The 27515-nt window shown below is 48.3% G+C and overlaps 1 protein-coding gene across 1 annotated transcript in view; it reads left to right on the top strand.

The window, feature by feature from the left end:
* Positions 1 to 27515, top strand: part of ACADL (acyl-CoA dehydrogenase long chain) — an 888967-nt gene that overhangs the window by 760759 nt on the left and 100693 nt on the right. Inside the window, exon 10 of the mRNA XM_069615906.1 lies at positions 11082 to 11168. Coding sequence (XP_069472007.1) covers positions 11082 to 11168 — 87 coding nt within the window. The remainder of the gene's footprint in view (positions 1 to 11081; positions 11169 to 27515) is intronic.

Raw genomic sequence — 27515 nt, 5'->3', positions numbered from 1 at the left:
TAAGGTGAGAATCACGGGAGAGTTGCGTACCTGAATTCCTGGTTGATCTCGACGGGGCAGCCAGACTGACGAGAAGAACAGGTGACACAAGCAACCAGCCTCTCCACCACCCAGAATGGATACTGGGTAGAAGATGGGCCGATTCCCAACGCCACAAGCTGGTTTCAGTGACGTCTGAGCTGTGCAAGCACACACCGGAGAAGTTGAAGGAGATAATCCTTGAAGAGGCGAGGCTCCGGAGTTCAAAGATGAGAGAGCAGGACTCCAGAAGCTAGCACTGGATGTTAGAGAAGTTGAGAGTCCCAAAGAGTGGGAGCCGTACTCCCATAGCTGGCAATGGATGTTGTGGTGACGAGAGTCCCAAAGAGTGGGAGCCGTACTCCCGTAGCTGGCAATGGATGTTGTGGTGACGAGAGTCCCAAAGGTGTGGGAGCCTACTCCCGTAACTCACACTGATGCGGTGGTGATGAGTCCAAAGGTGTGGAATCCGTACTTCTATAGCTGGTACTAGAGGCCGTGAAGATGAGAGTCCAAAGGTGTGGAGACAGTCCCAAGAGAGACACTGGAGGGAACCACTGAGAAGGGGCCTGGCCAGAGAGGACAGGAAGGAGAAGGCAGGCAGGTGAACTAAGGCTGGCAAGGGAGAGGAACCAGGAATAGAAGGGAAAACTGGCTGGGATCTGGGGAGAAGACCTGGAAGAGGACCAGAACTAGTCCTAGGGAAAACCAAATTGGCAGCAGGCAGGAGGAGAAGGAGAGCAGAAGCAGAAGTCTTGGGCTGAGGCCGCGCTGAGCGAAGCAAAGGAGAGCGAGTACACGATCCGGAACAGAACGCGTTGAGACGCGATCTGCTCCCGACCGTGTCTGCCCCTTTATGGGCTGCCGGCGCCCGCGAGGCCCGGAGCGCAAGCCTGATCGTTGCCAGGCGCCGGCGGACCCAGAACGAGGCTTGAGCAGCAAGCTGCTCCAATCCTGGGCAACCGCTCCACGGCGCACGCGCGGGACCGTGACCGCGGTCCCCGGCGCACGCGCCGAGGAGCTGCAGCCCATGTCCCCGGAGCTCTCCTCCCGGCGCCTCCCCAAGCGCGAAAGCGCGAATAGAGGCGCCAGGGAGGAAGAGCGCGAGCAGCGAACCCCGGTCTCCCGGTAAGTGTGACACTATACCCCCTCCCAGGAAGGCCCGGAGCCCCAGTTTCCAAGGAAACCGGTGATAGAACTCGCGCACAAGGCGCGGAGCGTGCACCTGCCGAGAGGGTTCCCAAGTGCGATCGCAGGCTGGGTACCCCTTCCAATCCACCAGGAAATGGAGCACCCCCCTGCGATAGCGGGCATCACAGATCTCCTGAACTTCGAATTCTGGAACCCCCTGTACCAGAACAGGGGCTGGACAAGTACTGGCACGACCATAAGGATCCACCACATAGGGCTTCAGAAGGGAAACATGAAAAACAGGATGAACATGCCACGAATGGGGCAGCTGGAGACGAAAAGCTACAGAGGACAGGCGTTTAATAATCCTAAATGGGCCAAAGTACCGAGGAGCCAATTTAACAGGTAAGTTGCGAAGAGGCAAATTCTTAGAGGACAGCCACACCCTATCTCCAACCTGGAAATCAGGTTCCACCTGCCTCCTACGGTCAGCCTGAGCCTTCATATGGTCACGAGCGGCCTTCAGGGAGATACGTGCCAGTTTGTGCTGCCGTTGGATAGTTGAAATCAAGGCATCAGCGGAAGGAACCGTACTGGTCGGTACAGGGTGGAAAGGTATTAACTTGGGATGTTGACCCATAGAGCAATAAAAGGGGCTGGTCCCGATGGAAGAATGAAATGAATTATTGTAGGACACCTCAGCTAGATCTAGACAGGCACTCCAATTGGTTTGCGTGGCTTTTGCAAAACTACGGAGGTATGTTTCCAGTGTCTGGTTCGTTCTCTCCGTGAGACCATTGGATTGTGGATGATAACCTGAGCTTAAGGCTCTATGAATACCAAGATGACCACAAACCTTACTCCAAAAGGAAGAGAGAAACTGAGCCCCTCGGTCAGAGATGATCTTCTCAGGAAGACCATGTAAACGATAGATTTCGTGTAGAAAAGCGGTGGCCATTTGGACCGCAGTAGGTATCTTCTTGAAAGGGATAAAATGGGCATACTTCGTAGAACAGTCCACAACGACCATAATACAAGTGTGCCCTCCAGAGGGAGGAAGGTCGACAATAAAGTCAGTGGCAATTGTGTGCCAAGGGTATGGGGGCAATTCAGTAGGAGAAAGCAACCCCAAAGGATGTTGTCTGGGAACCTTGGATTGAGCACAGATTGGACAGGCCTGTACATATTTCCGAACCTCCCCAGCCCAGCCAGGCCACCAAAATTGTCGTGATAGTAACTCTTGTGTTGCTCGAATCCCTCGATGGCCTCCAATGGGGGAATCATGGACACCGTGCAAAATGCCATCACGAATCTCCCCTTCAGGGATGTACAGTCTTTTCCGAAAGAATAAGAGGCCATGATTTTCAGATATTGAGGGCCGTTGAAGCAAAACTGACCTCCAAGAATCAGACCGGGTGGCATCTGATATTGACTGTAGGAGTGATGATAAAGTCGATAGAAAATGATGAGAAGAGATCAGTGGTTGAATCTGACTGGAGTTGTTCTCTTTCTTCTCAATCTCCAAGGACCGAGACAAGGCATCTGCTCTTAAATTCGAAGATCCGGGGATGTAAGTGATATGACACACAAACGGAGAAAAGAAGAAGGCCCACCGAGCCTGCCTTGGTGTCCGACATTGCAAGGAGCGCAAGTACTGCAGGTTACGGTGATCAGTACGGACCTCAATAGAGAAGCGGGCTCCCAACAGGTGATGTCTGCATTCCTCAAACGCCGTCTTGATAGCCAACAGTTCCTTCTAAATAACTGCATAGTTCCTTTCACTAGGATTCAGCTTGCGAGAGAAGTAAGCCACGGGATGTTCAACCGACGTAGCGGGATCCTTCTGTAAAAGCACAGCCCCAACAGCAAAGTTCGAAGCGTCCACTTCAACGATGAAGGGCAAGTCATCCTGTGGGTGGCGTAGGATCGGAGCGGCCATAAAGGCTGACTTCAAGGCGTCAAAAGCTTGTGTGGCGGAAGAGTCCCACAGGAAAGCAATCTTGCTGCTCGTCAGTTTAGTGAGAGGTGCAGAGATCTCAGAGAAGCGAGGAATAAATTGCCTGTAAAAGTTAGCGAATCCCAAAAAGCGTTGCAAGGACCTTACATCATGAGGCTGTTGCCACTCTTGAATTGCCTGGACTTTCTTGGAATCCATCTCAATACCAGCCTGACTTACTACGAATCCTAGGAATTCTATCCTTGATTGATGAAAGGAACACTTCTCCGCCTTAACAAACAGATGATTGTGGAAAAGCCGATCGAGGACCTCTCGTACATGACTTATGTGTTCCTCCCTTGATCTGGAAAAGATTAAAATGTCATCCAGATAAATCCAGACAGAGATTCCAATTACGTCCCCAAAGATATGATCCATGAGACGTTGGAAAACCGCAGGGGCATTGCACAGGCCAAAAGGCATCACCCTGTATTCGAAGTGCCCAAATGGTGTCTTAAATGCTGTCTTCCATTCATCTACACTCTTGATGCGGACCAGATGATAAGCCCCTCGAAGATCAAGCTTAGTAAAAATCCGAGCCTGATGTAGGGCCTCAAGGATACTTCGAATCAAAGGTAGTGGGTACCGGTCTTTGATGGTAATATCGTTTAATTGCCGGTAATCTACACAGGGTCTTAAAGTACCTTCTTTTTTCTTTACAAAAAACAAAGGAAATCCAGCGGGAGATTTGGATGGTACTATGTACCCCTTACTCAAACAGTCCGATAAGTAATCCTGCAACACTCGTCTCTCCTCCCGAGACAAGGCGTACAGTCTGCCATGGGGAATCTCAACACCAGGAGACAGTTCTATGGCACAATCGAACGACCGATGAGGTGGCAGGGGTATGTTACTTGGTTCGGCAAAAACTTGTTCAAAGTCGGCATACTCTGGGGGAATCAGTAATGCGGAACAAAGGCTGGTCCCCTTGTCACGAAGTTCCAAATTAGTCGAAGAAACCAGAGTCTGGACTGGCAAGCTGCATTTCGGGGTACAAGAGGTGGAGGAAAAGGTCAAGGTGTGCGTCCTCCAATTAATAACCGGATTGTGATGCTGGAGCCAAGGTAACCCCAAGACCAACTTGTAGGTAGATGACCTGATAACGTCCAGAGCAAGCTTCTCCACTTGATCGGCGATCCGAAGACTCAATCCTACAGTGTGAAAACGAACCGGTCCAGAAGACAAAGGAGTACCGTCGATAACCTCCACAGGAAGGTCTGGGCAAAAGAGGAATCTTGTGGCTGCTAGCAAAATCCTCGTCGATGTAATTACCAGACGCTCCACTAACCAACAGCCCAAAAAATTCAAGCGTCCGACCGGGCAGTTGAATCTGAACCTTCAAGGTTAGTAGAATAGCAGGTTGCATGGGAAGAAGAATCGAGCAAAAGGTGGAAAGGTCTGAAAAAGGGGTGAGACCTGTCGTTGCCTTTCCTCCACACGACAGGTCCTCTAGTTTCCCAACTTCTTCTTCTGTGGCCGTAAAGGACACGTTCCCAAGTAGTCACCGGCAGCACCACAGTAAAGACACAGGCGTAAAGTTCTTCTTCGCCTTCTTTCCTCATCAGATAACGGCCCTCTCACTGCTCCCAACTGCATAGGTTCAGGTCCTGATTCTGTCGAACCAAAAGCCCCGGCGGGAAGACTGGCTGTTCTGGGACTGGCTCTCTCCAGCCGACGTCTCTCAGCCTTTCGTTCGGCTAGTCTCTGGTCAATACGAAGCACCTGATTGATTAAGAGTTGGAGACTCTCAGGTTCGGGGATGTGAAGTAGTTCATCCTTGTATTCCTCCCTCAACCCCCGGCGAAACAGGGTCTTTTGCGTGATTTCTGGCCATTGTGAATCTGTAGCCAGCAGGCGGAAGCGACTGATGTATGTTATTATGTCTGAACTACCCTGCTTGATGTCCATTAACTGATTCTGCGCCGCGGCAGCCAGGTTGGGTGTCTGAAAGACCTCCAGGAATGCCTTCTCAAAAGCAGCAAAATCATTCAAAATGGGGCTATTTGTAGCCACAAAAGGTGTTGCCCAGGCTAGAGCATTCCCAGTTAGGTTTCCCAAAATATATCCGATCTTGGCCTTATCGTTATTGAAATAGGTAGATCTGAAAAGAAAATGGATACGACAGTGGTTGCAGAATTCCGCCACTCGACGTGGGTCTCCATCGAGCCTGATTGGGGCGGTATGGGCCAAAGAACTTTCAGCCTGTGGAGCGCTTCCTGTCCCCTGAGTAACCATCTGACGTAAAACTTGGTTTTCTTGGTGTAAGGCAGTCATCTCTGCTTTGAGGGCTTGCAACTCATTCCTCAGGTCCTGTGTGTCTTCCATTTCAAGATTGGAAGGTAGGCGTCTCAATCTGTTAAGGAGAGAATCACGGGAGAGTTGCGTACCTGAATTCCTGGTTGATCTCGACGGGGCAGCCAGACTGACGAGAAGAACAGGTGACACAAGCAACCAGCCTCTCCACCCCCCAGAATGGATACTGGGTAGAAGATGGGCCGATTCCCAACGCCACAAGCTGGTTTCAGTGACGTCTGAGCTGTGCAAGCACACACCGGAGAAGTTGAAGGAGATAATCCTTGAAGAGGCGAGGCTCCGGAGTTCAAAGATGAGAGAGCACGACTCCAGAAGCTAGCACTGGATGTTAGAGAAGTTGAGAGTCCCAAAGAGTGGGAGCCGTACTCCCGTAGCTGGCAATGGATGTTGTGGTGACGAGAGTCCCAAAGAGTGGGAGCCGTACTCCCGTAGCTGGCAATGGATGTTGTGGTGACGAGAGTCCCAAAGGTGTGGGAGCCTACTCCCGTAACTCACACTGATGCGGTGGTGATGAGAGTCCAAAGGTGTGGGAGCTGTACTCCCGTAGCTGACACTGGAGGCTGTGGTGATGAGAGACCAAAGGCGTGGAATCCGTACTTCTATAGCTGGTACCAGAGGCTGTGAAGATGAGAGTCCAAAGGTGTGGGAGCCGTACTCCCGTGGCTGACACTGGAGGCTGTGGTGATGAGAGACCAAAGGTGTGGAATCCGTACTTCTCTAGCTGGTACTAGAGGCCGTGAAGATGAGAGTCCAAAGGTGTGGAGACAGTCCCAAGAGAGACACTGGAGGGAACCACTGAGAAGGGGCCTGGCCAGAGAGGAGAGGAAGGAGAAGGCAGGCAGGTGAACTAGGGCTGGCAAGGGAGAGGAACCAGGAATAGAAGGGAAAACTGGCTGGGATCTGGGGAGAAGACCTGGAAGAGGACCAGAACTATTCCTAGGGAAAACCAAATAGGCAGCAGGCAGGAGGAGAAGGAGATCAGAAGCAGAAGTCTTGGGCTGAGGCCGCGCTGAGCGAAGCAAAGGAGAGCGAGTACACGATCCGGAACAGAACGCGTTGAGACGCGATCTGCTCCCGACCGTGTCTCCCCCTTTATGGGCCGCCGGTGCCCGCGAGGCCCGGAGCGCAAGCCTGATCGTTGCCAGGTGCCGGCGGACCCAGAACGAGGCTTGAGCAGCAAGCTGCTCCAATCCTGGGCAACCACTCCACGGCGCACGCGCGGGACCGTGACCGCGATCTCCGGCGCACGTGCCGAGGAGCTGCAGCCCATGTCCCCGGAGCTCTCCTCCCGGCGCCTCCCCAAGCGCGAATAGAGGCGCCAGGGAGGAAGAGCGCGAGCAGCGAACCCCGGTCTCCCGGTAAGCGTGACATGTGTAAGAGGAGGGACTTTAGAGTTCCTGCTGCATTGCTCTGCCTGAAAGGAGTTGAATATAGCTCTGCATACCCATTTGCACTGTTCTTTGAGATTGGAGAAGTCCAATATGTGCTTTCACAGGATATGAAGGCAGGTGAATCCCCAGGAAGGGATGGATTCATGGCCTAGTTTTATAAGGGTTTCATGGATTGTTTAGCCCCAAAGTTGGTGACAGCATTTTGCTCAGTTCTTTAAGGCCAGAATCTCTCCCATTCCTTTCAGGAATTCCTAAGGCGGGGAAGGATCCAAAGGAGTGTTATTCTTATCGACCGATATTGCTACTGAACGTGGGTGTGAAACTATTCATGATGTTGTCGGCCAAGGAACTGAATACAGTGTTGCCGATATTGCTTCATTGTGACCAAGTGGGGTTTAAAGGCTCTGAATCTGATCCATTTAACAGAGGAGAAATCGGATAACCCAATGGTTTTATCCCTAGATGCTGAAAAGCCTTTTGATAGGGTAGGGTGTCTATTTTTGATATGGGGTTTAAAAGTTTAGGAATTCAGCACACATTGTATAAGATGGCGGGGGAGAAGTACTCAAAGCCTACGGTGGTGGTTCGGTTGAATGGGGTTTTCCTCCATGTAAACAAGATTGTACAGCGGAATTAGACAGTGGTGTCCTCTGTCACCACTGTTTGCATTGGTAGTTGAACTCCTTGCAGATGCCCGAGGCCTCTGGATGGGGAGGAGGAATGTAAACCAGGCTTTTTCATGGACAGTACTTTGTGTCTTCCACAGCTTACTGTCTGAATGTCCTTATCAAATAAGTAGAGCGATACCGCGGCCTTTCAGGTTATAAGGTTAACATAAACCCTGCTTCCTCCCATTAGGAAGTGGAAAAGCAGGGGTCGATGTAGATGGTGCATAATTTCCCTTTTAGTCGTGTGCCAAAAAGCTCAATCATTTAGGTGTATGGCTATTTAATGATTTACATCAATTATGAGTTGAAATGTCCTTCTCTGTGGGATCACCTTAAGGCAGGCATTCAAAGGTGGACTTCCTTGAGGTTCGGATGGACGGGACAGCTCAGTACAGCGAAAATGAATGTTCTTCCCAGGATCCTTTTCCTCTTTAGAATGCTTCTGGCAAAGTTTGGGCAAAGTTGAAAGTACTTTACTGCATTTCATCGGGAGGGGAGGCTGACGAGAATCCTTTAAAGTTAACTTATCCTTTCCAAGTAGCAAGGCGGGGTGGCATACCCAGACTTTGAGGCCTGTTATCATCTCAGTTACCTATACTACCACCTAAAATCAAGTGAGAGTAGGCAATGGGTATGGATGGAGAATACATTGCTGCACCCTGTCACAGCGGGAGAGTGGCTGTGAGTGCTGGGGTTGTTTGCTGAAGAGGGTGAAATGGCACTCCAGTCTTGGGCTATTGTGTGACATACTGAAGAAGGGCAGATGTATAAGCTAGCTTTCGTTTTGGGCCTGCCCGTTGATTTCTTTTTAGGCACCCCCCTTTCTGGGGGGTATAATGGAGGCGCAGAGGTTTCAATTGGGTCGGGAGAGGACAGACAAGCTTGGGAGGGATGGGGCATTTTTGGATACACTTTCCCTGGCTGGAGAAGGGAGTTGAGGTATAGGGAAACTCTGATTTTGTTTACAGCTGGAATGGTCCTTGTCGCAGGGGAAGCGGAAGTGTAAGATCTAGAGCCCTCTGACCAGCTATGAATGGGTCCTAGATCTATAACCTGGATAGGTATTGATTTCTGCTCAGAACCGTCCATGGAATGATTTGAAAGAGAAAACAGACAAGGACATGGGTTTTGAAATAAGACTAGTCATGGTCCCTTATATGTCGAAAATACAACAAGGTGTCCCGATCTACACATTTTAAGCTCCAGGGAATTAAGTTACTTAATAGATTGTACACTCCCCCAGTCAAGCTGGCTAGGATATACCAGCGACTATCAGATTGTTGTATGCGGGGGTGGGAGGTATTCATTCATTCACACATGGCAGGGAGTGCAAGGTAATTCAAGCATACTGGTCTGGGATTCCGACCTAGAAAGATCAGCCTGCTGCTCTTGTTTTTTTTTAATAACCCTCATGGTGGATAGGGTGAACACTGTAACCCACATGACACACAATTTGCATTTGGTAGTGAGAGCCTGCCTAGCCAAGGGGTCAGAAAAATCCCTGGCCCTCGAGGAAGCAAGGTAGAGATGTTTGCAGCTGGGGTAAATGATGAGCGGTCAGATATCTATGCAGAATGATTCACCTTTTGGTCGAAGTATGGGAGAAAACATGACACAAATAAGGTTATGAGGATCTGAATGGGGAGGCAAAGCGAGGAGAGAAATGAGGCCGGCACACTGTATGGAGAATGCTGACGTTTCGCTGACTTTATGTGGGGTAGCTATACATTTCACCGAATCCAATTTCACCTAATGAGAAATCTTCGAAATGATTTTTCTTCGAATTTGGTTGGGTAAGTCGTTACATGTTAAAACATAGATGGTGGTGGGGTAAGGGTATAGGATAAGGTAGGGGGAAGTGGGGATCCTCCCCCGCCTAATAAAAAAAAAATCGAAGAAAAAGAAATTCGAAGATTTCACCTTTAGGTGAAGTGGATTCAGTGAAATCACATACATCCCTTGATGTTGTGAAATCATGGAGAAAAACAACACCCATGTGAATGTAGATGCTCTAAGGGAGGGGAAGAGAGCAAGGGGAGATAGAGAACAAAAACATTTTAAGGAGGGCAAATTCAGGAAGGGTTGGGGCAACAGATTGGCACAAATTAATTTGGCGAACGGGTAGGGGATTTTTGTGAGTTATTGTGATATTTGTTAGAAGAAGCCTAAGTGTAAGGGATGTGCGTATTAGCAGAACATTATTTGTTCTGGTATGTACTGAAATTCAAATAAAGCCACATTTGAAAAAGAAAGTGGCACTGGCCCTCCGTCTCCATACAGGCTCCATTTATGGGGCCGCATCACTAGCAGTAACTGATAGCAGTGCCTGTGAACCTCTGGTTTTTCTAGCGCCCCTTAACGCTCAGTTCCAGGCTTAGAGGAATTTCATCACTGTCTAATCAGGACGAGGCACGCTTCCAGCTGTAAAAACACTAGCCCACCGGCAAACACATCTCCCAGCAGGATGGTGCATCAAGCAGCCAACATGCAGCCTGCTGGTATCGCCGTAATAGTTTCAATGTATCCAATATGGCAGGCCTCAGGGCTGTTTTGCATAGAGGTCATGCAGAATGGGCGGGTGCGCACTGCGCAGTTGAGACACAGCCTACTGGTACGTAGGTGTGTCTGTGGTAGGCCAGGCTAAATGAACAGAATACAGCAAAATGACACTGGCATCACTAGCAACCCCTCTCCCCCAATCGGAGAAAAAGCTTGCCCATGACACCTCTGCTCCTCTGTGGCGCTCAGACAGCCAGATCCTGGGCTCAATAGGTACAATCAGACTAGGGTTTAGTTGAAGTGGCTGAATGCAAAGTGTGACTAATGAGCACCCCTCATACATTTACATTTTATTGCAGGGTGAACTTGGAATTTTAATGCTGTAACTGTCAAGTTTTGGGCAGAGTGTAGCATGGTCAAGAATAGACTGCGATTGTTGGCGGAAAACAGTAGGGAGCAATTAAAGCAGTCTTGTTTAAATAAGTTGTAAGACTGAAGTGAATACAAGGTTTCTCCATCAGTGACTCTTTAATAGATTTGTATGCTTATTTGGTCAGGTTGGAAATCCCCACGTAATGTGTTTGCCTAGGAGATTGAGAGTCTCATGTGTATCAAGGGCATTCTTCCAGAAATGGCTGTTAAAGCATGAGCTAATGACTTTTATCATTTGTAGGGGTAGGTGGGGATAAGTAACAATTCATAAGGGCCATGTGAAACATAGCATTAAATCAAAGACTGAGTTGGAGACATGAGGTATTAAGTGTGGTGCTTCAGAAGGCTTGGGAGTGGGCATACTGAATGTCTTCCACACTTTATTTGAGGTTTATTTTTATGTATCTGACGTATTTGCTCATTCGTACTAGAGCGGTTTGAAATGTTTTTCTCTCTCATTTTCTGTCATATATTTTAAATAACATTGAACAGTCTCGGGGAGGATATCTTGGGGGCAACGTGCTCGCCTTGGAAGCAAGACGACATAGGTCCACGCTTAGAAACCTCTGGGTATTAAGCAAGTTATAAAGAACCAAACAATCGTATTATATCATGTCTTCTTTTTTTACGCAGGGCATCTGATCTTCAGAACAGTATTGCAACACAATGTCTACAGCTCCATGGAGGATGGGGTTACATGTGGGAGTATCCTATTGCAAAGTAAGTATAGTTTGTCACTGAATCTCCTGTTCTGTAGTTTCTAGTTTGGCAGATAAATGCTCTCCCATTTGGTATTCAAAGCAAGGTGATTAATGGAACTCAGTTTAGTTTTGACATGTGTATAACCTCTGTCGTACCTGATAGTCTTTGGAACTGGACGGGATCAGGTTAAGGCCATCCAATCTTTAATAGTTGGGCATAATCGAGATGAGGTGGTTTAAGAAGGATTTCTAGGCTATGTAAGATTGTGTGCATGGACCTGCAAAATCAAAGTGCAGTCTGATAACCAGTGTGTGAGAAGATCTTATATAAATGTCCCCACGAAAATGTAGCCATGTGAAAATATCAGCAAAAATTAGTTAAAAAAAAATGTAGTCGTTCAATACAAGAAATTCAAAGTGTGAAAATGTTGCCAGTAATAAGTTCACCAAAAAAGCTACTTTTAAATGCACTAAAGTACTAGGCTGTAACCCTAAATATGACCCAAACCTCTTATAAAACCTCTGCAATCACCCCATTGCCATGCCTAAACCTCCCCTAACTCCAATTATGACCTTTATTCTACCCTGAACTCTTACAGAACAATAGCTCTTCGGCACGCTAAAGCATTTTATTTGCATGTTACTTAATACAAAATAAATAGAAAATGAACAATGAACCTATCTCCCACCCCATCAACTGCTTGCTACAAATTACGTAGCCCTTGCCCTAACCCAAAGCTTGCTCTAATACTGACCTTAGCCTTACCCTGACTGAAACACTACCACTTACAATAATGCTTTCTTTACCCTAACCACTAGGTTTATCCTAACAGATATCCTACGGCAACATCACCATCCCTCCTCAACCTCCCTATCTTTTTCTTTAGCACTTACCTAAACAATTGCACAATTATCCCTAAACTTACCATAACCCCAACCTTAACACTTTCCCATCACCTGATCTACTCTAATGAAGAACTCCTGTCCAAACTTTAAACTAGACAATCACAAGCCCAATAAACCCTTCTTAACCCTAGCAATTACCCTAGCAGCACTACATTTTTTACAACTTTTCAGCTGCATTTATTGACTACTTTTTGCTTGGCATCTTTTTCACTGCAGAGGTATTTTCACCACGACTTTTTCACTGACCTTTGTGTTGGCTACGTTTTAATTGGATAGCATCTGATGCTGACAGGCGTATGTAGCCTGGTATTGCAACTCAAGAAACATTTCTATAAAACATGAGAGATCATGGTAGGAGTCGAAAAGATTGGCAGCATAAAGATAAGACTTATCTTTACCTACCACATGCCCAAGAGTACAGCAGATGAAGCCTCCTTTTTCATGTACTCTGTGTCCAAAGATGGCAAGCTTGAGGGAAGGAGGGGTTGGAGGATACAACCAGCTTGAATGTGGGGGAACCCACACGTCTACTACACACATTCTTGCAAGTAAGTTTTGTTTTGTTTAAGTGGTTATTGGCTATGTGATGGATGCCCCGTCTCGCTCCCACAGTATCGACTTGGTTAAAAAGATACATAGCTGGACAACGATCAAAATGTCTATAATACAATAGAGTAGGATTGAGGATTTTGTAGGAGCTATGACAATGGTGTGGCGCAAGATGACAGGAAAGTCGGACACCTCACCAGCATAATACATCCGGTATTAATGGCAATCCCCCCACATATAGTCCTATGGGATTATGCGGAATGGGTATTTACCTTTCCTTACTGGCACCTGTTATCTGCTGGTCATTCCCAGCAGACCAGTTGCCGTTAACGGATGGTCCGTTTGGTAATATCCTGCCAAATTTACTGGCAGGATACCATCAACCTTATAATGAGGCCTTATGCCTTTAACTATTTTGGGAGCAAAAGTGTTGAGGAGTGCAAGTTGGGTTGGTACTGAAAAGGATGGGTGTTAATTCAATTGGAGATGTAGGGGAGAAGTAGTTGAGTGCAGAAGAAGTGGGAGGAGAGATGGTGGACAGAAGGTTATAGCTGATGAAAGGAGGGTTGTGAGAGTGCAGTGAGCAAAGTCATTTGCAGAAAGGGAGGAGGCGATGGCCATTGTCTTGGGAGGTGTGAGCAAAGATTGGGGGGTAGATGAAAGTTTTCAGGGATGATTGTGAAGAGAGGAGATTAGGTTTGGTGAGGAGCTGAATTTTGCAGGAGAATAAGAGAGGTTAGGGCAGCAAGATAATTTCTGTAGGGTAGGAGTAGGGAATGTGCTTGTGTGAAACGCCAGGAAAAATCAGATAAAAATTGTAATTATCTATAAAATGTGCCAGCAATATAAAGAAAGCCCACCTTGTGTCACTGTGATGTCTATTTTAAAAACCACACAAGCTAAGGAGTTCACCTTAATTTCAGAAGCCAACATCCCGTGTGTTCAAGTGGAGCTTTTTCTGCATGAAGAAAATTACTTCTTCACCAAATCCTAAGCATATTGCTATCAAGATCAGTATGTTTCAGAATTGACCGTTTTTTTTTCTGTAATGTATATCATTCAAAGCATGTGAAATAATGTTTCTGCAGAATGGGGTCTGGCATGGATTCACATGTTGATGAATATTCCCTGTCGTCAGGCCGGGAATCCTTGGTTAAATGAAAAACAGTTTCACTTTCACTATTTCTCCTCTAAACCAATCAATGTCCTCTGGGTCATTCTGCCACAAGCCAATGACAGTCTTCTCCCTAAGCCCCTCCTCTGGCAGCCATCTTCTGATTTTTACTGAACGTTTCAGTGTTGGCAGTCCTCGAGTTTTGCTCTGTGAGCTACTTCAAAAATGTTTTGCTTTTCGACAGAAAAGTTTCTATTTTTGTCAGGAGGAAAAGGAGAAAGGAAGGTCCCTTTTCAGGCCCTGCACCAGATGTGGGCTACGAAATGTGTTTGTAGAGGACAAACACCTCCAATGCCTCTACTGTCTTCACCCGGACAACAAGGAAGGAGAGTGCGAGATCTGCCTCTGCTTCTCCAAGAAAACTATCAAGGATCGACACAGTAGACTGGTGGCATGGCAGAACACCAAGACCTGTGCCCTGTGCAGGGTCATGCCTCACCCAGGACCAGCCGGTCCGAGGAGTGGGCTTCTAAGTCGTTTGAGGGCGCCCCATCCGTGGGGGCCCAAGACAAGGCCAAGCACCGCAAGTCCGGTTCCATCGGGGTCCCCACGTAAGTGGGTCTCGCGATGGGCAGGGCACGAGCAACACCATCCGCCTCCATCGCCAGCCAGCGACGGAGCTAATCCTCAAAAAGGAAATCGCCCAACCTGGCTAAACTGCAGGAGAAGCCCGCAAAGCCAAGAGCGGATGAAAAGGTGGCCGACCTTCCAAGAAGACCCAGGCGGTGCAGGAGAAGTCATTGTCGACGATTGAGCTGGTGGCGGCTGCTCTCACAAAGGTGAAGCGGTTGACCCCATTAAGGTAACCACTACTGCTCCCAAGGTATTCTTGCCTCTGACATGGGAAGCCTCCACTGTGACTGTGGCAAAGCCGGTTGGCACACTAAAGAAGAGGATGCGATCTCTGAGGCCGGCTCCGACCCCTCAGGGTGCAATGACTGGGGGAGGAGAGGTGCGAGGAAGTCCCAGGCCATGGAAGGTTCGTCCACAAACAACGTGCACCTGGAGTCCCTACACAGGTTCCACGAGGACGTGGAGAACGACGCCGGCAGCGGCAACAACGGCACAAGGATTAGCATTCTGTTCACGCCAACTCCACCAAGGATGTATTCCTGGACATCCTATCGACACTTTGGTGTCTGAAATCCAGAAAAGGATGCCGCAGGCCCCGGTTCCTGCGGCCCCCGATCAGCCTCTGGCTAAGAAGAGGAATTGTCATCCGATGCCCCCGTATCAGCCTCCACATCCGTATTGGGTGACCCCCAGCGGACCAGGGGACAGACACGGCGACGACAGACGACAATGACGATATCGTCATGGCGCGCGGATCTCTGCAGTCAAGGGTGTCCCCGCCGCATGAGGTGGGGTTTTCCCATTCCGTGGTCGCCAAAGCTGCCAAGCTTTTCCAGCTTATGCCCGAGGAGACCAAGAAGGAGGGTTTCCTGTACTAGAGGCGCAAGGCCAAAAGGAAGAGCATCATGGCGGTACCCCTTCTGGATGATGTGTGGGAGGAGGGCCTCGCCCTCTTTAAGAACCTCTGCACAGCCCTGGCCAAGCGTGATAGGCTGGAGAAAAAGTACCGGGTGCGGGAGTCCGCACCAAGGTGCCTACGGTCCCAAACATCACCGCACTCAGTGGTTTCAGCGACCACAAGGAAAATGTTGTTGAACCCTTCCTCGTCGTCCTCAGTCCCTCTGAACAGTTAGTGGAAGAAGTTGGACGCCATGGGAAGGAAGGTTATTTACACTGCAACGTTAACCATCGAGGCGGCCAACGCACTGGCGATCCTGGTCAGGTACAACAGGGAGCTGTGGTACAAGCTGGGCCCAACTCCAGAAGGGAAAGGTGGCTTCAGACCATGCAATCATGGTGGCGCTGGACATTGCCGACACAGGGTTCCGGCAGATGGAGAAAGGTGTGTGCCTCCATCATCCAGGCTGGCTGAATGCCACAAATTTCTGCCAGGAGGTCCAGGCGAGGGTACCGTTTGACAGAGATAACCTCTTTGGGAAGGTTGTTGACAAATTCTTGCAGGACATCAAGATGGATACAGAGACAGCCCGTGCACTGGGCACGCTCCAGCAACACCGCTCTTCCTTTCGCTCCTCCAGAGGAAAGTCGGGCAGATTGATGAAAGATTTCTCGTACCGCCAGCCCTCCCGGTCCACGACCCAGGAGGCCTACAGAGGCTGTTCCAAGGCCTACATGGAAGTGGTCAGTGCTACCGTCGCCCTCAAGAAAGGGCTCCGGCACCGAAGCAGGACTAGACCAGCCAGGACGTCGGCCCCCACCCATGCACCCCAATGGGAGGTCGGCTGATGGGGTTCGTTCGCGAGTAAATCGCCACCGACAGATGGGTGCTGGATGCTCTCCCCATGGACATACCCTAGAGTTTTAGCACAGATGTTCGCGGATCCCTGCGGTGGCCCGGCAGGAGCAGCACATCCCTCAACTCTTGGAGGAGATACGGGCGGAAGGGGGCAATAGAGCTGGTTCCACTATGACTCTGGGGCTCCGGAATCTACTCCAGATACTTTTTAGTCAAAAAGAAAACAGGGGGCTGGTGGTCCATTAGAGCCCTGCGGCGTACCTCGAGTCCCAAAGATTCAGGATGGTCACGTTGAAGCATGTGCTCGGCCAACTGGAAGAAGGAGACTTCTTGACATTGCTGGTCCTGGAGGACACCTACTTCCATGTCCCCATTCACACGAAGCACTGAAGCACTGAAAGTTCCTACGCTTTGTAGCGCAGAGACGGCACTACCAGACAACACCACCATGATGTTCTACATCAGGAAGCAGGGGGGCACTTGATCCCCAGCACTTTCCGAAGAGGTGCAGGACTTGTGGCACTGGGCCGTCGGACAAGATATGTTCCTCGTCCCCTTTCACCTGGCGGGAGTCAAGAACACCATTGCCGACTCCCTCAGCACAGAGTTGCACTCCTGCCATGAGTGGGAACTTCGGCAGGACCAGGTGGACCGCATATTCATTAAGAGGGGCAGGCCGCAGATCGACTTGTTTGCGCCCGCGGCAAACTCCAAATGCCAGAAGTTTGCCAGCAGATTCCACCAACCTAGGAGCATGAGGGATGCGTTCTCCTTCCCGTGGAAAGGCCTGTTTCGGTACGCGCTCCCGCCTTTGCCTCTACTGCTGTGAGTCATCAATCAACTCAGACAGGGTCTTTTCAGGATGATACTCATCGGCTCGGCATGGCCGAGGCAGATTTGGTACCCGGACCTTCTCAACCTGTCGGCGTCAGCCCCGGTCAAACTGCCAGTGGTCCCGGATCTTCTCACTAGAGAAGGAGGCATAATCCTGCATCATGACCCAGGATAGCTGAACCTGGGGGCTTAGCTTCTGCAGCCCTAGAGTTTGGAGGTTACGAGTTTCCAACGGACTGCAGGGAGGTCCTTGCCAAGGCCAGAGCGTCGTCAACTTTGAAGTGCTACGGTCACAACTGGAAGCGTTTCATTATGTGGTGCCGGTCGCAGAAGATCAACCCTCTGATTGTCACGGCCCTACAGGATCTTCCTTCCTTGTTATCCTTGGCCAAGGCCGGACTGGCGCATGCCTCTATCAAGGTGCATCTGGCAGCTGTCTCCCACTACACCATGTCTCCAGGACGAACTTCTTTGGTCTCACCGGCTCGTCAAGGAGTTCCTCAAAGGACTGTTTCGATCTTTCCCACCGATGAAGGCTCCTGCCCGGCGTGGGAACTCAACGTGGTGCTGATGAGGCTCATGGGGGCCCCCTTTGAGCTTATGCATCAGGCCCCTGTCAAGTTCCTCTCATGGAAAGCGGCTTTCCTTGTGGCCATCACCTCTGCCAGGAGGGTGGGTGAGATCCAGGCCCTATCCTGCAAACAGCCATATCTGACTTTCCACGAGTTGAGGGTGGTGCTATGGATGTACCCCTCTTTCATGCCGAAGGTTCCATCGGAATTCCACCTCAACGAACCTTTGGTGTTACCTGTGTTTTTCCCAAAGCCTTAGTCACTGGCTGAAAGGGCCTTGCACTCGCTGGACATTGCTGGTGCCCTGAAGTTCTACTAGTTTTTGGAAGACATCTCAACTGTTCTTGAACTTTGGTCCTGTGAACCATCGGAAAGGCCTTGTCCAAGGCTTCCATCTCAAGGTGGCTCTCTGGCTGCATTACACACTGTCATCGGTTGATGAACCGACCGCTTCCCGGCATCAACGGGTATTCCATAGAGAAGTCCAGAGTCGGCCAGGCAGTGCTACGCAACCTGTGCGTCTGTTCCAGAGTTAAGAGTATTGCTTCTAGTGCCCCTTGCCTCTTCCGGTGGTTGTGTGATGTTGTACTGCTATGTATTCTTTATTCATGAGCATGTGAATCCATGCCAGACCCCATCCTGGAGAAGGAACAAGTTACTTACTTGTAACTATTGTTCTCCAGCATGGGTCAGGCATGGATTTGCATGCAAACCCTCCCTCCTACCCCTCTTCTTGGTCATACTGCCACTTTACGTGCTTAACAAATCTGAAGATGGCTGTGAGAGGAGAGCTTAGGGAGAAGACTGTCATTGGCTAGGGGTAGTATGACCCAAAGGACGGTGATTGGTTCAGAGAAGAAATACAGTTTGTACGTGAAACTGGTTTTCTTTTACTTAGGATTCCCGGCCTGACGACAGGGAATATTCATGAGCATGTGAATCCATGCCAGTCCCATGCTGTAACAATAGTTACAGGTAAGTAACATGTTCCTTTTAAGTTAAAACTTGTTTGTTTCCCTGACACTGTGGTTTTCTGTACAAAAAGTGAGAAAGAAATCGGTGTGGTATAATTCTAGATGAAGACCTTATATTAAATCCCATCAGAAATAAGTGGGTGAATTGAGCATATTTGGAATTGGGCATATTGAAGTATTAGATGGCAAATAAGATCCCCAATTTTGGCTTTGTCAAAACATGTTTTTGCTGGTTCTTTAGAAAGTCTTATACTAGCTAAACTTCAGTTCAACTCACATGGGAAGCACAGGAAAAGGGGGATGTTTGAATGCACCAAGGGATTAGCTCACCCATCTGGAGAAAAGTGGATCTCTTTACCTTTCTTCAAAGAAATACAAAAGAATCCCATGCTCAAGGCTTCTGATTAATGGGCTGCGCCCACCCACAGGGGCTAAATTGGACACGTGACACAGAGGTGACATGTTCTGGTCATAAACGTTTATTGAAAGGAAATAAAGTTGAAACCCTATCTGTCCCTATAACTAATGAGGGTTTTCCTGACTCAAACAAAACCAAGGAGACTGTCCGAATGTCTGTCAAAAGAATGATAGGACATTGGACTATGTCCCAAACTTATTTCTTTCCGTCACACTTCAAAAGAAAACTATAATACTAGCTCACTCTGATTCCAGAAAGGTGGTTCCTTCCTTCTGGATTGGTTTTGGCAGTTTGTGACTATTGGAGTTCTTCTTCCTACCTTGGCCATCTCTAGGACTACCAAGGTAGTTACGCACATATGAAGGGGGCGGTCTCCCCTCCCCAAGTCGTCTTAGACAACTCTTACAGTTCCACAAAGGTGGGGGAATATGTTTCCTTTCACCAATCCTTTCTCAGTCTCTCTTTTAGTAGTCCCAATGATGTCCATGGTTTTGACAAAGGATATCTTTCTCCTCCCCCGGTATTCTCTTCTCTTTTGAAAAAGGGCATCTCTGTCCTCTTGGTCTTACCTTCCACATGTGGGTGTCCCAGACCCCTTTCTTAGGTTTATAATTTCTCTCACTCAGGCCCGGGTCACTGTCCTTCCAGGCTCTTTTTCGCAGATACAATTCTGTAATGCTTTCAGCATTCAGGTCCAAGACCCTTTTCTCAGGTTTATAACTTCTCTCAATCAGACCGAGTTCACTAGCCTTCTAGGCACTGTTTGACACATAAAGTTCTCTGGAATTCTTACAAGTACTGTTATATTCAAGATGGAATTCTTACAAGTACTGGTACGAGAAAGATGGCAACTCTTGCACTCAGCTTGATTGTTTTCAACAATTGGTTTTGCACCAAGAATCTCTCTTTTGCCCCACTTGGTTCAACTCCACCCCTCAGGGTCTCAATACTGTTTCTGTACTGTCCCCTGCGTTTCTTTATAGTTTCTTTCAACCCCAGGAGCTTGCTCCTTTCGGCCACTCTGGGTTTCTCTCGCCAGATCCCAGCTTCTCCAGACTTCTCTCGCCAGCACTCAGCTTCTCTGGGATTCTCTCGCCCTCCTGTGGCGGTTCCACAGCCCTGGGTACCTCACAGGTACAGCGGTACCTTCTCCTGCTCTCCGCATCGCTGCCGGAGATCTGCTTCTCCCGCTGTGGTCCGCATGTTTCATCGGCATGTTCTGCTGGGAAGTGCATGCTGGCTGTTCAACGTCCTGGTCTCCTTCAGGCAATGGTCTCCGCACAGCATCTCCCTCCAGCTCACGGTTCCTCCAGGGAGGATCAGACCATGAGAAAATTCCTTCCTCTCTTTGTTTTTGGCTGGCTCGTGTGAGAGCTAGTGTGTTTGCTTTGGTTCTGCTAACGGCGCTTCACGCCTCTCTTCTTCCTTGTGTCAGTATTTACAGTCTCATAGCTTTCCTTACTCTTTCTCATCTCAGTATTGTTTTCCTCATACTCGTAGACTGCTCTACTCTGCATAAAGTAACTAGGAGCAGAACGAGGGGCTCTAGAGGATGGGAGTGTTGTGGCCCTAACAGTGTTCAACAAACAGTCCTTTCTTTGGACTTTTGTCGATTTGCAACCGCCTGGTATCCTCCCCTGCCAGGACTTTTCATGCACTTGTAGCGGTCTGGTTTACTCGCCTGTCAGGACTTCTTATTTCCATGGGTAACCTTCCTCTTTCACTTCCACAATTGGATGTATCTTTTTTGGTTCTGTATATTTGGATGTTTCAACATTTTGCTCTGGGTCACCCCCCCCCCCCCATATCTGCATTCCATACACGAATATATGGCAGGGGTTTGCATTTGCAATATGCCTTCTTGGTTTGAAAACAATCTCCTTAATGTCTGTTTCTGTGGCTTTAAAGTTTACAAATTGTGTTTGGCGCGGTCGCCGAAACGCCCTGTGGTCCCCACTTTGCTTGGATTGACTCACTGGCTCTGTCCGCCCTGCTTTCCACTCTGCACTTCTTCTACGTTGTTTCGGTATCTCTCACGGCTCTGCTTCCACATGCCTGCTTTCCTTCAGGTCCCGGTAGGTGAAACTTTGCTTTCTCCGGTTGCCGAATGCCCAGGAATCTTCCCTTGGTTCCTAGTGTTTCAGTGGCACGTCCTGCTTGTGCAATGTTCCTCTGCCTCCTTGCTTGCGAGCCCCTTTGCCCACAACACCGGTTCGTGCTTCCAGGTTCCACGCTGTTGGGCAGAATCCTGTGCAGTGCCCTTAGGGACCACTACACACAATTAAGACTACAAGTGGTAGTACAATTTCACCTTTGGTACAAACCTGTACTATACAGAAAAAGTGGTAGCAATGGCTGAGCAGGCAGACTTATCTCAAGAGCAAATGAGCAGTAGTATAGATTACACAAAGGACTACAATTACTGTGACTCAAGCAAACACTGACTCAAGGTTTTTGGTTACATTTATTTTTAAACCATTTGTTCACAAAACACTTAACTTCTATTAAATTAAAACCACACTCCAAATATACTACACACAACCAAATCCCCTTGTGCAGATCAATTCAAGGTAAGTACATTGGGATTTGACAGACCGGTGTTGTGAAACAAAGATGTTACAGTGGGTTAATACGCAATCACTTTTTGACAGTAATGACAGTTCGGTCTTACGAAAGAAAGGCGTACCCGCGAGAAGAAATGTTACCGAAGTCAAACACACTTAGCACATGAATTAACACAAGAGAATAGGGGATAAAAATCATAGGCAATACTTTAGTTAAGGCAAATAGAATCAGAGGTACTTTCTAAAACGTAGATAAAAGTCAATGGGCCTGCGCCAGTGTCAAATGGAACATGGGTCCTGTTGTCGAGGATTGCAAGGTCAGAACAGTTCATGATTTAAGATTGCCAGAAGTACTTGGATATTGCCAAAAGGGAAGCAAAAGTTATAAGAGGGAAGGAAGAAAAGGACAAGCCTTTGGTGCGGAAAAAGGGTTCACCCCAATTCCTCGAAGTTGGACACAGTACCTTATTTGTTTGAAGAAAAGCTGGTGCTGTGGCAGTTGTTCCTGGTAGTTCCTGCAGACTCACGGTTCCTGGAGCTTCAGTCGCGGGGACAAGAAGGACGACATCTGGAGCGATCTGCACTACCCAGGGATGAGGCCAGCAGCAGCGAAGCAACAGTGAATAAAAGCTGCGCCCCTTTAAAACAGGAGAGGCTCTTCAGATGGCTATCCGGACCACCACAGCTGTGTGCAGCGATTTCGACCAAGAGGATCTTCTGGCTGTGGAAGGTGAGCTGGTTGATCCCACCAGGATCAAGGGAAGAAGACTCCAGACTGGATCCTCTCTGTCGTTGAGGGGTAGATAGCTCAGGACTGCAGCAGGGCTTCACCGGGACTCGGGAGTTGCAGCAGCCATCTTCTTCTCTGCTTCTCTTTGGTTCTTTGCAGTTCCAGTGGCGACTCTGACTTCTAGCCCAAGAGTCCTGTCTTTTATGCCAAAATCCCCCATTCACACAGCCTGGCTGTCAATCACTCAGCAGGGGGGTTGTCCGCCCCGGGCAACCACCTCAGCCAATTAACACAAAGTGCGACTTGGGTCTCCAAGGAGACCCTGTGCAGGGGGTGACTAAACCCCTCCTTCATATTCAGCCTACCTAGACACCCAGACGGCAAAGGAGGGTTTCTGGACAGAAGCCCGCCAAAGGTCAGCGAACAAAGAAGGCAAACGTGGTTTGGCGCGAAAAGTAAAACACAAGAAGGACTTTAACAAAAAGAAATGGCGATAATACCCGACCAGAGCCAAAATAAAAGTATTTGGTCAAGCGGGTTTAGGTTTGAGACTAATACAATAGCCTAAAACAGTACCACAATTATATACTATAACCACGGTAGAAAAGATAGGGTAGGTACCACTGCCACCAGCCAAGTCTTAGTGTTAAAGGAGCGAAACAAAGCTCCAAAAGGCGCGGACAAAAAGGAGTAAAGGAGTAGGAATGAACCCTTTCCAATACTCCATGTAAGAGGGGGTGTACTGGGTCTGCAGTTTAAATGACTACATAAAGTAAATGGCAACTTTACCTGTTTCTGAGGGACAGCAGTCAGCCCCAGAAAAAGGGAGTCAGTGGGAAGTCTTGGAGACAACCCTGAGTCACTGCACTGAAGGTGCTGTGTAACACATACAAAAAGTTGGGCTCATTGAGTGGTGTGGCTCCAGACTCCAAGAACACAGAAATGCACATGTCAAAACACATGTAAGAGTGGGAAAAAGGTTCACACTCACCAGGTGGAAAAAAATAAACCCCAGAAATCCTGCAAAGCTGCTGAGGGACTCACTAGGTAAGGGAAATTAGCCATAAATGAGAATTCTCTCTAACACACTTGCCTCACAGAGAGGTGTAATGACTTCTCCCAAACAGCAGCCTCTTAGTTAAAAAAACACACCTTGTACACTACAAGGAAATAGCATATACTGTCACTTTACATCAATAAAAACTCATTGTAATTAGATCAATATAGAAAAATATATACACAATAACTGTACATTCAAATTAACATACCTAATTACATATTTCCATAAATAAATCATTCCATTTTCTAGAAAATATCTATTTAGGCTATAAAACAGGTTCTTTTAAAATAAACGTATTACTACATTCACCCCAACTTATCAATCATCTTTATCAGAAATTGCTGAATATAGTACACAATAAACTCAATATTACATTTTCTCCTGAGTAAATATATGCCCAAGTTTGGTAACCTTGTACATTTTCAATACCCTTGAATCCTCCATAGTCTTTCCTGTATATTTCACTGAGTTTAGGACAACCAGTAAATAAATGCCTGGGAGTACAAGTCCAAGCGCCCACACGATACAGGGTAGGAAGCTGTTCCACACGGAGCTGAAGGATAAATCTTCTCACAATAGAATTGTTTATCTTAATGATCTAATTAAATGGAGCATTTATGGGAAAACCTTGCTTTACATAGTTCACGAAAGTTGACTTCTGTCCCAATTCTCTGATATTGATGTCTTTATCCGAAGTAGTAGCTTTCAGCTTTATCTCCTTTGCGGCACAAGAGGGATTGATAGGGTGTACAATTTCAACACAAATGTTCTCAAAGAAATCGTTAATGTCTCTCATCCGTATAGTTAAGGCATTATATGGAGGATTCATATTCAATAGCTCAAAAACATAGTTATGTATGTTGGATTTACACCCTCAACAAGCATTTTTAGGAAAAAGAGGCCTGTAACAATCTTTTTCAATGTAAGCAAGGAAATCAAGCCCAGCTCACTGCAAATGGCTTCGATCAGAGTTTACTTAGACAATCCCAAAGTAGCTCGCCAGACATTACCCTCCAACCTCGTTAGCCACAACACCTCTTTATTTGTATACACATCCATCCCATAAAGCGCACTAGGAATGGTAACATTTTAATAAACCTGCAGGATACCTTCACTAGAACCCAAATGTTTGTGCAACAATTTATTGAATGTCATTACATTCCTGTGAATTTTCCTAGTGGTATCTAATAACAATTTACGACACTAAGTGAGTCTGTAATCGGTAAACCCAAATATTTATATTTACTAACCAACTCAATTGCTTTTTCTTTGATCTTCCAAACAAATGTACCACTATGATTCTTACGGTAGTTAACAACCATCATTTTTGTCGTCTTAAGATTAATGCAGAGATTTTTTTCCTCTGCATATTCAAAAAGTGCGTTAATCACAAGAATGTTGTCAAGAATCACAAGGTCATCGCTGTGTGCTAGCCAGGCAATATGTTTCAAATCTATGCGTGGGGGAACATTTCTACACATACCCAGGATTATCTCCAGGTCCGATGTATACAGATTAAACCGCATTGCAGCCAAGGTGCACCCCTGTTTAAGGCAGTGGTTCATTTTTGTTGCTTTACTAAGCAGGCCTTCTTGATTCAATTGCAATTGGACGGTGGTATCAGTATAAAGGCTTCTGATGAAATAGGATTTGGGGATGGATACGTCGATTTTTCAGTTTGCTCCATAATATTTGCTGGCTAACCGTATCAAATGCTTTACTATAATCTATGAAACAAATGTAAAGCTTTCTTAGCTTATCCATTAAGGTTTTGCATTTCAAAAACATCAAGGTCCATAAGATAGCTAAAGTGCCCACCCCCTTCCAGAAACCTATTTGCTAGTTGCCAAGCATCCCATACTCCATTATTCAGGAATGTATTTTTTCTAAGAGAAAAGAGGAGAATATCTTTGCCATGGTATCTACCATAGCTAGAAGTCGATAGCTGTCTGGCCTTTACTTTATTCCACTTTTAAATACTGGGATGAGCACTGACTTTCTCCAAGTAGATGGTCACTCACCTGTCTTCACGACAAGGGGCATTCTTTTTTGTAGAATATTTACTCAATTTTGCGGGTCACGTCTTATCGTGACATTTGTCAGGCCATCCGGGCTCGGTGCCCTGGACATTTTGAGTCTATGGGCCTCATCACGAGTTGGGCTGTATTCCCGGCTGTAATACCGCTGACTGTAATAGCCCTAGCACCGACCAGCCCGGTGGTATTACCACCGGATCACGGGTTGGGCCTTAACAGTAAATCCCCAATCCTGATTGGGTTCATTGGATCCAATGGGGAATTTTCAGTGCTAATACTGCGGGCTAATACAGCCGGCTGCAATACCAGCGAAAACAGGGATTTTCACCTCCAGAAAAAAAGCTGGAGGTAAAACAGCCAATTTAGTGCCCAACTCGTGATAGGGCCAACCCTTAAATGCGGCGTTAATACCGTTACCACCGCATTTAAAGGCTACAGCCCAACTCGTGATGAGGCCCTATGTATCTTATAAACTACATATTCAATAGAGATGTCTCAAATCTCATCCATTATAGGGGACTCGGCAATCGCTGCCTTCGCTAGTTCGCCAGATTCTGTATAATACATCTCCTGCACATATTTAATCCAATGAATTTCCAAGACCGGGTTCATTTCCTTTCTCCGATGGGTTGGAGAGGAGTATTGTTTAATGTCCATAATTTTCTAGAATCTGTACTTCGAGGGGATTGGGTCCTCCAACGTATTCCATATCTATGACGGGTAATGTCCACAGCTGTGCTGCTTCGGAAAATCTTCGGCGTCGATGCGCCGTCCCAGAGGACCTCCTCCGATGGCCGACGTCACCCGATGTGATAAGTAGGATGCACGACGCCCGTAGCCTCAGTTCCGTTTTTTCCGCGAACGTGTTTGCTTTGTGAGTCTCGGTACGCCTCGACTCTTTGGAGTTTGCTGCATTCTTCTCGGTTCGTTGAACCTGTTCGGTTTTTGTGAAGACCTGTTCGTGGCGATGTCGACTTCGTCTTCAACCCTGCGTCCGGGCTTCAAGAAATGCGGGGACTGTGGGTCCAAAATGTCAGTCACGGACACGCACGACGCCTGCCTCTGGTGCCTCGGGGAGGCCCACGATACGGACGACTGTGTCAACTGCCAGTCGCTCACAGCCAAGGCCTTGCAGGAACGCAAGAAGAAGCTGTCGGTAGGTCCGGTGTCTAAGCCCCGGTAATCGAGGTCTGCGGGGCTTTCGACGGATGACTCGAGAGGCGACTCTCCGCGTCATCGTCGCAAGTCCAGTGGGTCTCCTTCCAGGAGTCGGTCTCTCCACTCCTCCGCCTCTTCGAGGCATTCCAGGAAGTGCCGGCATTGGTCGCCTTCCCCGTCCTCTTCCGAGGACTCCATCCGTCGGCGGGTCGCTTATCCCACCATGCAAGCGACACCGGAGGAATGGGGGCTTCCTTCGGGAAGCAGATGTTAGCGATTCTTGAATCGCAGGGCACCGGTCCATCCGCGCCTCCGAATGGGGTCGGTCGGCACCGGTCGAGAGACACCGCTCGTACGCCATCGGGCTCGGGTGATCGGCACGGCTCGCAGGAAAGGTCCCACTCGGACAAGGGTAGCTGTTCTTGCCATGCCCGTTCCAGGTCCCGGTCCTCGACGCGCTCGAGACCGTGTGATCCTGTGCCGTCTTCAAAGCAGTCCTCGGCGCCTGTGGCGCCGAGGTCGTCGACAATTTCTCTCGAGGCTCCGCCTCCGAGGGGGTCATTGACGCTGTCGGTGCCTAGGTCGTCGAGAGACATGCTCGGAGCTCCGACTTCGAGGCCTGTGTCGACGCCGTCGATGCTGGCGGCGCTGCAGCTGACGTCGACACCGATTCACTCGACATTGTTTCTGTCGATGCCGACTCGTTCAGCGCCCTCAACGCCTTTTAAGGCGGTAGTGTCGGAGGGGTCCCGTGGCACGGGGTTAGCCCCTAGAAAGGCTCTGGCTAAGGTCAGGCATAGCTTTGGTCCCCAGGTGTCTTCCTCTCACCGGCTGGAGTACATTTCAGAGGGTGATGAAGGCTCTGATGAAGGCTTGGTTTCGGTTACGGTACCAGATGAGCTTCTCTCGGGCCATAGCCAGTTTGATGACCTGAGGCAGTCACTGCATGATGCCAGTGGACTGGACAGCTCTCCGGAGGTGGAGTTTTGTAGGCCGGAGCCTGGCACTCATGCCGATTCTTCATACCAGCGCCTTATGTCTCGGGTCACCGAGTACTTGGGA

This window comes from Ambystoma mexicanum, chromosome 9 (assembly GCF_040938575.1).
Source record: "Ambystoma mexicanum isolate Mex_15411 chromosome 9, UKY_AmexF1_1, whole genome shotgun sequence".
NCBI lineage: Eukaryota > Metazoa > Chordata > Amphibia > Caudata > Ambystomatidae > Ambystoma > Ambystoma mexicanum.
This window is presented reverse-complemented; position numbering and strand designations above follow the sequence as displayed.